The sequence below is a fragment of the Taeniopygia guttata genome, chromosome 2, assembly GCF_048771995.1.
Source record: "Taeniopygia guttata chromosome 2, bTaeGut7.mat, whole genome shotgun sequence".
NCBI classification, from domain to species: Eukaryota; Metazoa; Chordata; class Aves; order Passeriformes; family Estrildidae; genus Taeniopygia; species Taeniopygia guttata.
Window position 1 is genome coordinate 102,584,811 of NC_133026.1, and position 17,189 is coordinate 102,601,999.

The 17,189-nt window shown below is 40.4% G+C and overlaps 1 protein-coding gene across 16 annotated transcripts in view; it reads left to right on the plus strand.

The window, feature by feature from the left end:
• Positions 1-17,189, plus strand: part of EPB41L3 (erythrocyte membrane protein band 4.1 like 3) — a 136,285-nt gene that overhangs the window by 85,957 nt on the left and 33,139 nt on the right. For all 16 annotated transcript variants that reach the window (XM_072924525.1, XM_072924526.1, XM_072924522.1 and 13 more), the window contains exons 4-8: positions 8,540-8,644; positions 10,895-10,937; positions 13,660-13,735; positions 15,277-15,495; positions 15,809-15,896. In XM_072924525.1, the coding sequence (XP_072780626.1) occupies positions 8,540-8,644; positions 10,895-10,937; positions 13,660-13,735; positions 15,277-15,495; positions 15,809-15,896 (531 nt within the window). The remainder of the gene's footprint in view (positions 1-8,539; positions 8,645-10,894; positions 10,938-13,659; positions 13,736-15,276; positions 15,496-15,808; positions 15,897-17,189) is intronic.

Here is a 17,189-nt window from a genome sequence, read left to right on the forward strand (position 1 = left end):
AGGAATCCAGGGAAGCCTTATTGTGGCCTTCCAGGAGTTAAAGGGGGCTTACAGAAAATAGGGAACGAGACATTTTACATAGACAGATAGTGATAGGACAAAGGGGAACTGTTTTTAACTAGAAGTGGGAATATTTAGATTGGATGTTGGGAGGAAATTCATTACTGTGAGGGTGCTGAGACACTGGTTGTCCAGAGTAGTTGTGGATGCCCCATCCCTGAAAGTGTTCAAGGCCAGGCTGGATGGGACTAAAAGCCATCTGATTTAGTGGAAAGTATTCCTGCTTCTGGTGGGGGGTGGAACTAGATGGTGTTTAAGGGTATGTGCTACCCAAGCCATTGGTTTATGTAATAGTTTGCATATGCAGATTTTTTTCTGCAAGAAATGAAGTAGTTGGCATAAAAAGAAAATATGAGTTAATTTCCTTCATTTTTAAGCTTTTTTTTTGTTGTTGTTGTTGGTTGGTTCGTGTGGAAGAGGAGAATAGGGCACTTGTTCTTTGCTTTGTCAATATATATCCTACTTTTGTCTTTGGTGTACAGTGTTGCACTGCTAACTTTGGCAAAGGTTTTTTTCCCCGAGGAGAAATGACTTGAAAATGTTTTGTGGAATGTTTAGAACATGGCTTGCAACACATTGAACTTTCAGATGAATTAACTGTTATTGATGCTTCTGGAACTGCCAGTGCCATTTTCAGCAAGCAGAGCAGGGGATTTAGAGACCTAAATTCCAGTGGTTAAGTCATGTTATGCTCACAGATGCTTTTATCCTACACATTACACATGTGATATTTACTTCAGTAAGCAGGAGGAAAACTTGCTGATTTTCAGCCAGTTAAGACTCCAGGAAAGATTCTCTATCCTGTTTTTCTTTCTAGATTCTCCTCACTTAGTTTCTTGCTGGGAACTTCAGTTGAGAAATGAGAGATTTGAAGAAATTCGGGAGTTGTTTTGTCTCCTGTCATCTTTCTGCTTCATCTTCTTTTCCCTGTGGAGAGAAACGGAGGAGAAGTATAAACAGGGAAATAGTAAATCCTTTGAAAATGCAAATTACAAACTTCTTCGGAATGACTTTTTCACTTACATTCCTTGAGAAAAAAATTTGCTATTTCTTTCTGCTGGCTTCAATCAACACGTGTTCAGAAAACATGTCCTTCATGTTTGGAAATTTTCTGGCCTAAGGTGCAATGATCAGCTTCTAGAATTTCTCAGTTCAGCTCTTTGGTTCTTGAACAGCTCAAACTCTTTTCAGGAAAAACGTGGGAAATGCATGTTGATTATTATTTCATTTATAGATAAAAATATGCTCCTTACCAGAATGACTGTGTGAGTTTAGAATCTCTGATTGACTTTCTGTAGATGGAGAAGCAGCATGATGTGGCCACAAGCTTCTCTACATTTGGAACTAAAATGAACATCCACTTAAAAATTCACATCTGTTTGTGTGCATGTATTGTATGCATCAAGTTATATACATACTTGCCTATGCATATTAATTTATGACATATGTGTGATGTTCATATCCCTCCCCCCAAAATGGGATTCTTGATACAAAAGTGATCTTGCAGGCCCGGTAACTTTAGTTTACAAGTAGTGAGTATTTGCAGAAGTATTGGGGTTTTTTTTTCTGGGATTTGGCATGTATTTTCTGTAAATGGGGTAGTTCATGAGGAAAGAATGAGAAATTGTGCTGTCAGGAGGCTGGAATTCAGCGACTCAGAGACTCAGCTGGGGGAATTTTGTTAAGAGAGTGCTCTCTATGGTGAGTACAAAGTATTCCAGACAGCCAGTTAATAATTTTCACTTGTTTGTGTTGCAAGAATAATTGGAGAAGCTGCAAAGTGGGGATGGAGAAGCTTCCCGTTGTTTATGTTTCTTATTTTTTGCCATATACCTTTTAAGTTTTTCAGGTGTTTTACTTGTGTTTGCACATAGGAGACTACCACACAGTCCAGGCAGTGTAGAAAATGAAAGTATCAAGCAAATTAAATTGCAAAAAGTAATTTAAATTGTAACAGTAAAATGAAATAAAATCAGTGCTCTGCACACAATTGGAATATTTTTCATCAAAGAAACATTGAAACGTTGGAAAGAGAAAAAAAAAAAATTAACTACTTCTTCCCCACCAGAAGGAAGAGGGGAAAAGGAAGAGGTTAGTACAGCCACATGCCAAAATACATTACAGCATGCAAGGCTAGAGCCAGCCCACACATTTGTGCAGTGCATTGTTGAGATCCATTGGACCATTGGAAAGTGCAAATGCTAATTAGGAATGTGAACCAGATAACCTCAACATCAGTTCGAGTCCAATTATTCGTACTGGGATTTCATGATACTGATCTGTTTGTCCTTATTCCAGAGATCCTGCCTAACTAGAGTTATTACAGTAATTGTATGAGTTGGATGCCAGGCTAGAGCTAGTGTGACATTGCTCACAGCTTGGCAGCTTTTCCCAGGAAAGCAGCAAGGTCATTTGCATATGTATTTGTGCAGAAAGTTACATGCAAACTCTGCTCTTTCAAAATCCAGGTCCACAGCTGTGATACATTTTATTCTTGCTGAGCTCCTTGACTGATCAGGAAGGGAAGTGAAGTTCATGAGGCTGTCTTGATCTTGTGGCTGCTGTGCAGTGGAGTTGATGGTTATTGGCGCCAAAAATGAATCCTGTTATAGATGTTCACTGTAGAACTCTGTTCTCACTTTGTGTTTTCCCTAGCACTGCAACATTTGGTCTGAATGCGATCTCTTGTAATTGATTCCATGCTGCAAGCAGCCCTTGCTCAGCATTCTGCACCCACATGAGACTGCAGCATTGAATGCCAAAGCAGAACCGCCCCAAAGTGCATCACTTTGGAGTCTGCAATGGTTTTCATTTCTCTGAAGCAGAGAGGGCTGCTTGCTGCTTGTCAGCTCCTCATCCTGTTTCCCTCTCAGTGAAAGGAGGGTAATCTGCTAGTGAGCAAAATTAGAGCCTTGAGAATGGACCAACACTCTACCCTGTAATCAGACACTGAATCCCTTAGCACACGGGGAGGTGCTCAGGGATCCCAGTATCATGGTCATGCTGGTTCAAAGGGACTGGAGAGGCCCCCGACATGAGCAGGGCAGTGGCCAGGACAGTGAGCAGGTGTGGGCAAGCTAGCTGTGGCATTGCCTGGCCAATGCCTTGAAACCCTCTGAAACAGAGGCTCCTCAGCCATGTTGAGCTACCATTCCCAGAATGGCGTTGCCCCTCCAGTGAGAAATCTGTCAGACTGAGGGTTGGATTATGTCTGAAGTGCTGACAGGTGCTCAGCATGGATGGCTCTAGCTGGCATAGAGCTAGGAAAGATGGTTGGTCCTGTAGCTTGGAGGTTACCCAACAACTGAAAGTGGGTCATTCAGGGTAAGGTGCAGCAGAAGAGGCTCAGGCTGCATTATCAGGGTGAGTGCCAATATGGCCTGGAGGAAGACTGCAAATGATTGTGTTTCAGGGACAGGGCAGGTTTGCCAAACCAGGAGCCACAGCAGCTTGAAGACCTTTTGGAGAGGTGGCGCCTCCTGGCATGAGGCAGCCAGGCCTACTGCCTTTCACAGAAAGAAAATTTGTCTCTTGGAGGTGGCAAATCTGAATCCTGATAAATTTTCCTCTGGCACAACTGGCTTCCAGCCTGGAATGCACGATCCAGCACATAACATTTGAAATCTTCTCATCTCTTCCCTATATTTTACTGACTCCCAAAGGAATTTTCTGGAGTCTTGCTACCACCTGAAGGACAAGGAAGTTAGCATCATATCTTTGTATTAAATTGTTGGTTGCTCATTTTCTGTGTCATTTTCCTTGTGGCTTAACACAGTACAGTAACATGTGAGTATGGTTGCTGGGTTGGCACAATTACAGGGGTTTTATTACTCAAGGGTCCCGATGGGCAAAAAGATGAACAGAAGTCAGTCATGTTCCCTAGCAGAACAGAAGGTCAGTGCCATCCTGGGCAATGTTACCAGCGGTTGAGGGAGATTATTCTTTCCCTTTACTCAGTCTTGAAGTGCTGAGTCTGATTCTGGGTGTCCCAGTAGAAGGGAAACATGAACACACTGGACAGAGTTCAGCAAAGGGCTACAGATGTGAGGAAGACCCTGGAGTATGTCTTTTACAAGGAAAGGCTGAGAGTTGGAACTGTTCAGCCTGGAGAAGAGAAGGCTCAGGGGCATCTTAGCAATGTGTATCAATATCTGAAGGGTGGAGTGACAAAGGCAGAGCCAGAATGTGGTCAGGGGTACACATTTGCCACAAGAAGAGACAAGGGGCACAAAGTGAAAGACAGAAATTCCCATTTATACAGAACAAAAGAAAAATTCACAATGAGAGTGACCCCCACAGGCTGTGGAGTCTCCATCCATGGAGGTATTCAAAACCCAAGTGGGCACAATCCTGACCAATCAGCTTTAGGTGGTGCTTTGGAGAAGGGAGGATGGACTAGGAAATCTCCAGAGGGGCCCTCCAGCCTCAGCCAATCAGTGGTTCTGTGATTATCATACACATAGTTTGTGGCTGAAGTGATAACAAAGGCTCGTATTTTTTCACTTTGATAATGTTTACTTATTATAAGTACTTTGCAGCTTATGGATTTAATAATAATAAAGGAAAACTTTCCTATTATTGTTCTGCATTAAGAAATACTGAATGTTGTATCTAAGTGTTTGGCAATGAGAATAATTGACTTGATAATAATCTTGTTATCCAGGCAGAGCAAAGGTGGAAGTACTTTAATTTTTGAGCTCTTCACTCTGTGTTCACACAATCTTGGTCTGTTGATCTTGTAAGGTGATGTGTGTATGCTGGAGGGATATGGACAGAAGGAGATGTGGAAAGATTTGAGCATGGCACAGAAGCCAATTAGGGGACAAGAGAGCCTTTTGTGACCTTCAGCATCCCAAGGAAGGAGAAACTTAGCTTCAAAACTGAGGAGAAGCTGGTGAGAAAGAGGCTGCTTGAGTGTGAGAATTGCTGGCAGGCACCGGCTTGCCAAGTTTGCTGATGCTGGCTCCTTTCACTGGGAACTTTACCAGAAGGCTGTTTATTCCCATTCCAGCTTCAAGAGAGAGCGCTGGCCTTTATAGACCTGTAGGGATGAGGCTGTTAAAAAACGTAATGTTTTTGCTCCCAGACCTTTGTGTTCATTTATACTGTTTAATCTGTGTGTTGTATGCCTTCTTTCCCAGAGCTTACGCAGAGCATCTTTTTTCACATCTGCACATTTCCTTTCATCCCATTAATGCCTGAAAAATATCTAAGAATATTTCTAGTGGATGCTCTTGCCAGATTTACCTTTCAGAATTTTTTTTTTCATTTCTAAAGTCAGTATTTTATAGCACAAAATTTTCTGGTTTTATTTATTTTTTGATCTACATTTTTGGACTGCTGGGAATTGATTGGCATTTTTGGCATTAACTTGTGATCCACAGTAACCAGCAGACTGTCAATCTTTCATCGTCTTAGACTTGTCACTCCAACATAATGGAAAATGAAGGTTTAGGATGAATTGAGGAGCTGTATGAATTTGTAAGTTGACCTTTCTGTTCTTCTCCCATTCTCTCCCTGCTAAAGCAATGATATCCTTGCCTTTCATGGCAGGGTAATTTGGGCATGCAGTAAAATAAAACCAAATAACAAGGGCAAAACAGGTCTGTTCAATTGCTTTAATTATATATTTCTTAATGAACCTCCTAATTTCCCGTGGATTTATGCAACAGCTCCCCTTCACTTTATTTCTGTGCAATGATGCTTTGGAAAACAGTGTGCTTGCTCACAACACGAAGTGGCATTGCTGCCTATGTGCAGGGGCATAAGGATTCCTCTTGTTTAGAAGAGCAGGGGTGACTCCATTTTGGGCTGCTCCAGCTCCCAAGATGATCAGAGTCCTCTAAATTCTTCTCCCACTGGTCATCTCTGACCTGGGAACAGGCAGGGTGAGGGGCAGTGGTGAGGCTATGATGTGAGGCTCATCCAACACTCAGTGTGAGTGTTTGGACACTAATGGCTGTTTCCAAACGAAACAGGAGAAGTGATCTTGGTCAGGCTTCCCCTCAACTATCACCAGTTCTTAGCTCGTGATGGTGAAGAGAAGACCCTGGCCAGGAAGGACTGTTATTACATTTTGATTTCTCATATCCTCTTGCACCACCAGCAGGGTTTTTCTGCATTCTGATGCAGCAGGAATTTTGTAGAAAATTACTTATGTACAGCTTGGGCATCTTTCTACAGGAGGAGGAAGAGGAGGTTACATTGCCATGAAAATTTTCCAGCTTGCTGTAGTTACTCTCACTTGTAGGGTGTAGCCAAACAAGAAATACTGAGCACTGGGGGGTTTCTGGGCATTTGGTTTTTATTACAGCACAATCCTGTACAACTGTTTCCTGTAATTCCCTGTTAAAACACCATACCTTGCAGCTGCTAGCTACTATTTCTCAAAACAGACATCTGTGTAGATCTCTGTAGCTATGGATTGGCCACATAAAACAGCTCCTGTGTTGGCCTTGAGTGACTCTTAAAATTAAGAGAGCACTGAAGTGCCACAATTCGAATATAAGTAAATGGTTCACTGGTGCAGACATAGTGTTTTTCAGAGCTGATGTCCTCTAGAGTTAACCTGCTTGTTTTTCTCAATTCAGTACAACTACTTAGTTTGTTAACAAGTAGAACAGCAAGAAAATAGTCAAAATGCAGCATTGCTTGCTTACAGGAGAAATGTGACCATTTTTGCTTGAAGTTTCTGAGTTGATTCCTCTCCACGCACTAGTATTAAGGTCTTTTTTATCCGCCTCTTTCACTACAGAGAGCACCAAGTATAAAACCACCAACCTTTTGTTACCTACTTTCAAGTTCGGGGCGTGAAGAATTAACTAAACATTTGTTTGACATTATAAAGGAGCTGGGGCATATTTATGCTTCCTGCTTACAGGGTGGAAAGCATGTGACACACAGAACAAGGCCCTAGAGCTGTTTGCTCAAATAATGCTGGAAGGCACAGCAAACGAAGTTACAGGAATACACTTGTAATGCACTTCTGGGCCTGGTTTTTCATCCTCACCTGGAGAATATTTTTTAGGCCATGCTTCAGTTTCTCCATTGATAAAAAATTAAAGGATGTTTTCCAGTGTCCTTTCCAATATACCATTTGAATGGCAGTAAAAATACCAAATTTAACACAAATTAGTTTATGCTGCACAACTTCCTCCATCATCTCTTGTGATGTTTTCACTGTGTGTTAGGCAGTAACCCATTTTTTTTCTCTTGACTTGCTTAGGACTTCTAAAATAGTTTGAGGCCAGCCTTGGGTTCTGTGGGTTTGTTGGCATAGCTGTGTCAGCTTGGATTTTGAACTACCCTCTCCCAAGGCTGCGGGGCTGGAAGCACAGTCTGGGTACAGCTCTGTTGACAGAGGCACGTAAATTCGAAGGTGGCATTCTCTCCTCTTTTTTTGTCAACTGCCTGCACTGTCTTTGAAGCAAGTAGTGTGTTTCCAGTCTGCTTCTAGTGATATGTATGCTACAGATAAAGAAAATGCTGCACTGACATCCGCTAAAATATTTATGTATGCGTGTGGTCAGAATAAAGTGGGGAGATTTTTTCCTTTATCAGAGTTGCACTTTGTGAAGCAGGCAGTGATGAAACACAGTGATAAATATGGCCCAAATAATTTTGAATTGTTTATCGTAGTTAATACATATCAAACTTGGCATGTGTATGTTATAAAGAGGATGTTTCTGTCTGCTTGGTTTTCTGGAGAATTATTTTCTCAGTTTCACGTACAACACTGAGAAACAAGATGACCTGAATTTATACTGTCCAGTATGATAGATACTATGAAGCTTCTACTAAGGGCTCTAGATGTTGACAGTGAGAGGTCTTCTCATCTGACATGCCATCAGTAAAGAAGGTTAGTGGGGCACTGGAAAGCTGGTTTTTTACCCAGCTGCATTCCCAGTCAGATACTAGGCTCTTCCTGTGATTTCTGTAGATGGCATAATCACATTTCCCTGTTAGACAAAAATGGGTCCTGAAACCAGTCCACACTGTTACTGAAGGGAAACAAAAGCAAAAAGTACGTCCATGTTTGGTTTTTCCTCTAGTGGATTGTCCCCCCAGTCACAACTCTGATAATCCATGACAAGAATATTTCTGGTCATGTATCCATGACCAAGAATATTTGTTGCTACTTGTGCCCAAAGAATTGCTGTGGTTTGCAGAGGTGTGACCTCATCATGCTCTTGAAGCTGCAGTTTCTGAAAGACAGAAGAGATTTTACTATTGGAAGTTGAAACGTGGCATGACTTATTTTTAATTCTGCAAGAAGACTTGAGGTTTTAGAAAAAGAAGATTGGCCCCATTCAGCAGATTCTTATGAAGCTCCAGGTCAAAAGGTTGGAAAGATGGATGTGTTGATTTGAATAATTTTGAGGTTACTGGTTTGACAGAAAAGGTGTTATTTTAATGCTTATTTTACTTTATTTTGCAAACTTAATCATCTTTTTATTTGTTTTCTGTTCATTTCCCACAGAAACGTTCCAGAGGTCAAGTGCTATTCGACAAAGTGTGCGAGCATCTGAACCTTTTGGAAAAAGACTACTTTGGGCTAACATACAGAGACACAGAAAACCAAAAGGTAACCCACAAAACTGCAGGTGGCCTTTGGCATGTGAACATCAGAACTCCCTGAGACAGTCGCCAGACAGCTGTAAACAATACAGAAGTTGGTTTTATCTTCCTTGCCAAGTTTCATAGACACAGTTTGAGAGATTGTTTTTTGTGACACTACTTCTCAAGAGCCTCTCCTATGTTTCCTTGGGTTCCCTCTCTTTCAGCAATTTGTGACATGGAAGATATTAATAATATAGCTGGTGCTCTTTCTAATATGATTTATGCCTTTACTGTCATTGATGAAAGTCAGATTTACATTTATAGATACACTGCAAAGCAAAAAATACTAAAATATGGCTTAATAATAGTGGTTAGGACACAAATAGGCAGGAGACTCCTGATTGTTCCTGCTAACTGCTAAGATAAGGGAAGGCTCTAAGCCTTGACTTTACCTTAGCATTGTTGTTGATTTTACTAAAAACATTAGTCTTCAGAAGCAGTTGATAGCAATAGTGAATCACATTCTCCAGTCCTGCATTCCAACTTTCATATGAAACAAGCTGTATAGTACAAGTGTTGAAGATGATCTAATGTGAAGGTGTTTGGGACATGGTACTGTGAAAGAGAGAGTATCAAAGGATAATTTGAAATATGTTGTGTTATTTTGGCATTTTCAGATAAATATTTTAACAGAAAGCAGTACAAAACTTCTTAGCAATATGTGTAGTAGCTCAGCAGAGCTCAACAGCTGAAGGTATTTTGTGCTTTGTGAGGCCTGAAAGGTCTTCCCTGATGGAGCTGGAGCTTCTACTACTTTTTTAGCTGTTTATGTCTCTTGGGAAAAACAGTTGTGTTTTCTAGGCTTCCTTTTGTTTCACATATATATGATATTAAAGAAATCAATCTTTTTGTCTCTTTTTTCCCCTTTCTTTACAGACTCCTTTGTTTCTAATTCAGAAAATCACTTAAGCAGATACTTGGTCCATGCCAGCACAAGATAATACTTTAGCAGGCGCTTAGTTTTGAGTTTTGAGAAAAGCTAGACAGAAATCTAAGTGCATTTTCAGATAGGTATGCTTTCCTATGGGAAAGAGGAGCATGGATTCATTATTAACACGTGGTTTAGAAGCAATAATTGTTTATAGGACACCAGTTACTTTACAGAGCTGAACAGTTAAAAGAACAACTGCCTGCCACCCCTTTTATTGATCAATAACATGCATATTTTTAATGTCAAAATACTTAGCTATTCATCTCCATCCTCTGTCACATAACTTCCAGCCAGACAACATATGTGCCCACATCCCATGTCATCTCTGTAAACAGATACCCTAATGTGTCTTTAATTTCTTGGTGCATAATGTGCTTTTGTGCTCAGCAATAGCTGGAGATCTTCAGGCTCAGGTTTTGCACCACAGAGCAGGTTTGGACAGCTGCAAACTGGTTGTTTTTGTAGGGGAGGGATTGTTGTGTTCTGCTTGTTTGATATTTCTTTAGTGTTTTATTGTCTCTGTGATACATTTGTTTATCTTTCTTTGGAGAAAGTGGAACTTTACTAGGGAAAGCGAACTTTTTGTTCTGGGCTCTGACGCATTTTAAATATTAATTTGATTCTCTTAGAGGTCAAGACAGCAGAAGAACTAAGACCCCAAGCTGCTGTGTGCCTTCTCCAGAGGAATTTAGTCTGCTCCTTGGCATCCATGAAGTACTAACACATCACTGGGACAATTCTCCACCTCCTCAGCAGGGGTTTTGTCTTGCATAGTCACTGGGCTCTGCATGGTGTGGATAGGAGCAGAGGTGCTGTGGTTCTGCCTCTGGTTTTCCCTGGAGAGCCCCTCATGCCTGTGCTGTGTTGCAAGCATCCCTAGTCTGCACTTGCTTATTCTCTAGCAAGTATTTTCAGCCTTTCCAGGATTGGAGAAAAAAAAAAAAATCAATCAAAACCACCTCTTTATTAACGAGCTTGTAGAAATTCTGTTTTCCCTGAAGATACTATGCAAAAAGATCTCTGTGGGCTTATTTTAGCAATTTTTTTTTTTATTTTTTTATTTCAAATCATTCAGGTCCTAAAAGTCTGTGAAGGTTAATAAAAATCCTGTTTCTACCCAGGGCCCCATCTTGAAAATTAGTGTTAGCCCTGCCTACTACTACTTCAAGGAGAAAGGAGTGGCAGAGCATCACATGTTCTAGCTTTGACTCATAGTACTGCTTTAAAAATAATGTTTATTGTGTTTTCTAATTCAAATTGAAAAAGGAAACATTTTCTTTGCAGAATTGGTTGGACCCTGCCAAGGAAATCAAGAAGCAGATCCGAAGTAAGTTTGTTATCGTTGCCCCCTTCTACATGTCTCCCCATGGGGACAAAGCGTATTTCACAATCATCTTTTGTATCCTGTGCCAAGTCTTTAGCAAAGGAATTATGTACATCCTTTAGATTTTTTGTGCTGTGATGATGGTGAAGCATTACTGATGCTCGTAACATGTGAACTTGCATTGCTGAAAACAACTTGACATTTGCAGTGATGCAAAATCCTGAAGTTTGACATTAAGCAATGTAACCTTAGGGACTAGGCCATGTATTTGAATTATTTCTTGCATTACTGATATTTATATCATATCCAGAAACACTGCTCATGCCCCATACTGAAATAATTCACTGACATAAAATAGTACTCCATCTAAAATACCTTTCCTTTCTTCATTTCAAAAGATTGATCTCTGCTCCTAAAATTACCATTCAGTCAAGTTTCTGATTCACATTAATCTTTTTAAAAGCTATGTTGTTATAACTAGGTGTCTGATACATTAGAAATTTAAAAACCTCTCAGAGGAAAACCTTTTTGAGACTGCTGGGCTCAAAACTTGACTGGTGTTTTTTTACTTCCCCTCACTTTTAAAAATTGACAAAATGTCTATGTGTATGACTTCTGTGGGCAGAAAAGCGTCAGTAATTGTTTTTTTCTTTGCACATTTTGTAAATGACCTCTTCCAGCACTTGTGCTTTCACAAACAAATGTATCTGGTAGTTCACATTTGTTGGGTCAGACCTGGCAAAGAAATCCTTTCCCTCTCCAAGATTAAAAGGGTTAATTTACACTGGTGGGAAGATTTCCCCACTTACTATGAGCAACTTCCCCTTTCCTCCAGTATTATTTTCACAAGTAAGTGATCTGCAATACAAAGTAATGTACATTTGCCTTTTTACCATCTCATGAAGGGATGGATCTGGGGAGGAACTTGCTTTAGACCACGATGAGTCAGGTTACACAGATGGTCAGTGCAAGAAAAGCAGCTCAGCTCTCCACCACATATTTGAAATGCATTTAATATGTACCCAAGCCATGAAATAGACAATAAAAGGTTGTGACAGTGAGAGATTACCCAGAGCAGAAGAGTTTCATCTTGGACTTGAGGCAGTGGACAGTTGTATTTGCAAAAAAATGACAGTAATACTTTTCTTTCTTTGTACAATTCATCCCAGAAGTTTCCAACAGGCCAACAGTTTAAAAGTAGTGCTGTTACCCATAATGCTTTCCAAAGCATACATATAGTCCTGTTAAATGCTGGCTGAGTTGTGCAACACGCAGACCACACTGCTGGGACTTCAGCCCAGTGCTTGAGAAAGGGCCTTGGTTCACATCCCGTTACTTATAACCCACTAACTTGCACAGTGTTAGGTTTCATTCCGACCCTGTAAATATGGGGTGAAGACTGCTTACTTCTCTGTCTTAACCATCTGTGCTATCATAATAGACTTTATCATAGGTTTCTTTTTTTTTTTTTTTTGCCGAGGAATAGATTTAGAGGCCATGGTCCCTTGCATCTTTTGTGGAACCAGGTGTCACCTCTGGCTGCATTCCCACCTTGGGGATAGTCTACTCTCTGCTGGGACCATGCCCCATCCTTGCTGCCAGCCAAATCTTCCTTTCACTGTCTTTTATGTCCCAAGAAAATGGAAAGGTTCCTAGAATCAAGGACTTTAAAAATCTTGCCAAGAGCTGAACTCCTGATGGTGAACATCAAAACTCCTCTTGCCCATTCATAGAATCATTGAATCATTTGGATTGGTTAGGACGTTCAAGATCACCTAATTTCAACCCCTGCCACAGGCAGGGACATCTCCCATTAAACCAGGTTGCTCAAAGCCCCATCCAGCCTGGCCTTGAACATTTGAGATTAGATGTGTGGATGACCAAAGTGGATGGAACCTCCCATGGGATAAAATTTCTTGTTGCTTGTAAGAACAGTGTGGTTTGGGGTTTTATTACTGCTTTTCATTTGCATTCAAGTCATGTGCTACTGTAACCTAACCCTTTTTTTTTCAGAATAACTTCTAAATTTATCTACTGTGTTCAACTGTATTTTTAAATCTTGATATTACTTTCTTTAACAACATTTAAAGCTAGCATTCCAGAAATAATTTTGCCAACTCTGGCGATACAAACCAGTATCCATCCCATGGGTGAACTAAATTTAGTGAAATAATTAAATAAGAATTCCCAGTGCTATGTACTTTTGCAGTCATACTCTCTGTTTGTCCTTGCAGTTTTGTCTGCACAATAATTTATGTCTGCTGAAGAAAGGAGCTATGTGCTGAGGCAGCACTCTTAAAGCATGCTGTGAGCTGATTTGGGCAGCTAGACCTCAGCACATCACCCTACTCCAGAGCCCATTTGTACTCTAGCTTGTGGTGTTCCGGTGCATCTGTGCTTTGGGTTATTGGTTTTTAAAACTTGTACGGACTGTGTGGTGCTTACATTCAATAAACCTTGTTCTCATACTGAGAGGTGTTTTAGTATTAGTGATAAATTACTGCTCACTCAGAGTCCTCACTTCAGTGGAAATCCTGCTAAATAAGAGCTGTAAAATCTGATCTAATACACTATCTTCAGTACGATGTGTGGGAAAAAATATTCTAAAACCTGTTCTTATTAATTGTTTGTCTGGGATATTTTTAAGTCTGCTGGTGATTGAATAGCATGAGCATCTCTGTTTGAATTTCCAGTGTCTTTTCAGTCAATCTATGTTTTTTTTCAGGTGGTGCTTGGCAGTTTGCATTTAATGTGAAATTCTACCCTCCAGACCCTGCCCAGCTATCTGAGGACATTACCAGGTGTTTTAAACATTAAATACCTTTTTAGAAGTGGCTTAAAAGCTGTTCCTGGTAGTACTTACACACCAATTATACAAGAAAAGAAATGTTTTATATTCCAGTTGTATCTCTTTTTCATATGAGCTTATGGAAAATATGCAATATTTTGACAGAAAAGACAGTATCTATCCTCTGTGTTATGAAGTGTGTTGTGTAGTTTAAGCCTAAATCCCAGCTTTTTGAATATGTGTATTCCTTAGAATTGATTTTAATCTTCTCAAAGATGCCTGATGCCCATTTTTGCCAGAGGTAACAAGTTATTACTACAAGTAAAATCATGACTGTGAAAGGAAATAAGTGAGCTAATGTTGTGGTTTTATGACCATACTGAATCCATAACAGAGCAAGCACTGTACCAGCTACTTAGGGAAAAATGAACTCTTTCCCAGCTGAAGCCAGGATAGATGAGAATAAGCATGCATATGCAAATTTTGTGTATCATTTAAGTAAGTAAGCAATCGATGTGCATGGAATAGAGAACATGATGGTAATTAATAGATGCTCCTTCCTCTCCAAGTCACTCAGCTCTGCACTCTGTACCTCTGCTCTTTGGTTTTGTATTCACATTGCAACCACAAAAAAAAAAAAAACCAACAACAACAAAAAAAAAACCACCGTCACTTGATTTCCTCCTTGGAAGAAGGCACAAACTTTTTGATCTGTGATGAGTTTTTGTGCCATCAGCAAACTATTCCTTAGACTTGCAACATTTGGCAACCTTTGAATGTTTTTAACCTTCAGTATTTTATGGACTACTTGTTGCTTTTCAGGTAGCATGAAGCTTTTGGCCTTGATCAGGGTCCCCTGTGGTAGGTACTGTGCAGAAAGGCAGTGTGCCAAGAGTTCAAAATTGAGCAGAGGACTTACAAAGGAAAGGATTGCTTTGCTCCTCTTTAGACTCCTAAATTTCCCCTGGGAGCTCTGCCTTTGCCACCAAACCAATGCTCTTCACTTTTTTGCTGTTTTCATGTATCTGGTAAAACCTTCCATTGCATATTTCTTTGGTTTTAACAGCATTTACTGTTTAAATGTATTTTTGAGAAAGCACAATACATTGCTAAAGAGACAGCTTATGTTTTTTGAATTACTTGGAGTTCTGCTATTCTTAAGTGAACAGTATATAAGAATTTTAATCACTTTTTTCTCCTGAAAGAATTATCAGGTAGTTTTATATGTAAGTGGTCTGTGATATAAATCTAGTATGTTTAATGGGTATTTCTTCATCTAGGTCACTAAACAGAGTAATAACTTTATTTAGAGATCTCCATGCTGCTATATAAAGATAAATTAGGTGTTCCTACTGATAAATTAGGCAAGAGCTTGGGGTTTTGGGATTATTTTTACAAAATTACTATTGTTCATGTAAATGGCTGAAGATCTCTGGGCTTGGCTGTCTGCACATGCCTGTTGGAACCGAGGCCTCTTTCCAGTGCTCGGGCGGTGCTTCTTTGGGGGCAGCGGTGGAGGAGCCCTGTCTGAGCTGCTTTGGTGCTCCCTTGCAGGTACTACCTCTGCTTGCAGCTGAGAGATGACATCGTTTCGGGCCGGCTGCCCTGCTCGTTCGTCACGCTGGCCCTGCTGGGCTCCTACACCGTGCAGTCGGAGCTCGGCGACTACGACCCCGACGAGTACGGCAGCGACTACATCAGCGAGTTCCGCTTTGCGCCAAACCACACTAAAGAGTTGGAGGACAAAGTGATCGAGCTGCACAAGAGCCACAGGTAAGCTGAGGGCATCAGTGTGAGCTCTACCCTGCTTCAGGTACCATCTTTGTGCATCAGGAGGTGTTAAATTCTGCAGTGGTGTACCTAATATTTTTCCAACAAGACTCCTCTGCATGTCTTTGGAGAGACAAGAGCTCTGCAGCATGTGAGTTAACAGGTTCTGCACTAGAGCTGTGGCTCTGGTAGGTACCCAGCCACCTAAGGGGTATGACTATAGTTCTGACGGGCTGAAAATGTTTTCCAGCTGCTGGATTTTCTTTTGGTTTCTGTTTCCTTAACATTTGTGCTAGAACTGGCTACTTTTCCACAGGGGAATGACACCTGCAGAAGCTGAGATGCATTTCCTGGAGAATGCCAAAAAACTATCAATGTATGGAGTAGATCTCCATCATGCCAAGGTATGTACTTTGGTTCTTTCACTGGCCATGTGTCTCCTGTGACATTGTACTTGGATCTGCATGGACTCCCTGATTTATTTTTTCTTGTAGTTTTGAGACAGGATTTTTGTGAGATGAATCATGTGTCAACATGAGGAAATGTGACTCATGAAATAAACATAAATATATCTTGTAACCATAACATAACTTATCCTATAGATTCAAAGATGTTGCACATCAACTTTCGTGTTGATTAAACAATGCTATCCTTGAAGAGAATACTGAATGGATGAAGTGATGAGGGAGGATTTTAGAAACTGTCCAGAGAGTGGTGAATTTTCTTTTAATTCAGCTACATTTCCCAGTTCAATAAGGCCAGCATGCTATCTTAACTGGATAGCAGATCATTTTTATGCTGCAAAGGACTTTCAACCAATTATTTAGCTGTGCTGGAAACCTAATCAGATTGATGATAATGGTGAGAGAGCAGCTTGTCTCTTTCCTGAAGTGTGGTTGTTGTGGTTGACAGGGAGGGCAGTAATTCTCCTGGAAACATTCTCCCATGATCAGGCAGTTTCTCTAATCATCAGCAGGCTAAGTTATGAATAAAACATGGTCATTCTTACTTTGGCTGGAGTGAGTGACTTATTAGCCTTGTATTGGTTGTTGGATTTTTTGATTTAGGTTTTTTTTTTTTCCAAATAAATAATTACTATTGTTTTCTTCATTCTTCAGAGTAAGACTAATGGATTTTAACATTTTTGAGGTTAGCAAGCATCCTTGGAAAATGAATATGGAACCAAAGAATTCTGCCCTGTGGAGGGAACCACATTTTCTGTAAAGGTCAAATTATTGTGAGCCTGTTTTTTGCTGCAGCAGCTCCTTTCAGGAATTGAGATAAATTTGCAGCTTGGATTTTGAAAGAGCCTGCAACCATATCCTTTGGGCATTTCATAGGATTTGTGCATGTGCGTTACAGAATTCAAAGCGATCCTTTGAGTTCTGTTAATTGCCTTCACTGAAAATGAAGGATCTGTGTATAGCTCAATGGGCAACGTCTACCAGGAGGGATGCCACTGCTTTCTCCGTGTCCTGCAGATACACACACTGTCTTGAGGCACATTTGGAGTAGAGAGAAACAATTGGCAAATGTCACTTGATAGCTTTTTTCCTAATGCAAAGAAGTCCAAAAACCAGCAACTAAATGGATTACTGTTTTAAATAAGTTACAAGCTTTGTTACTGAAAGTTTTACATGACATAGCATTGAGGCCTAAATATTTTTTCAGAATATTGTAGAAAAACTGTGAAGTGT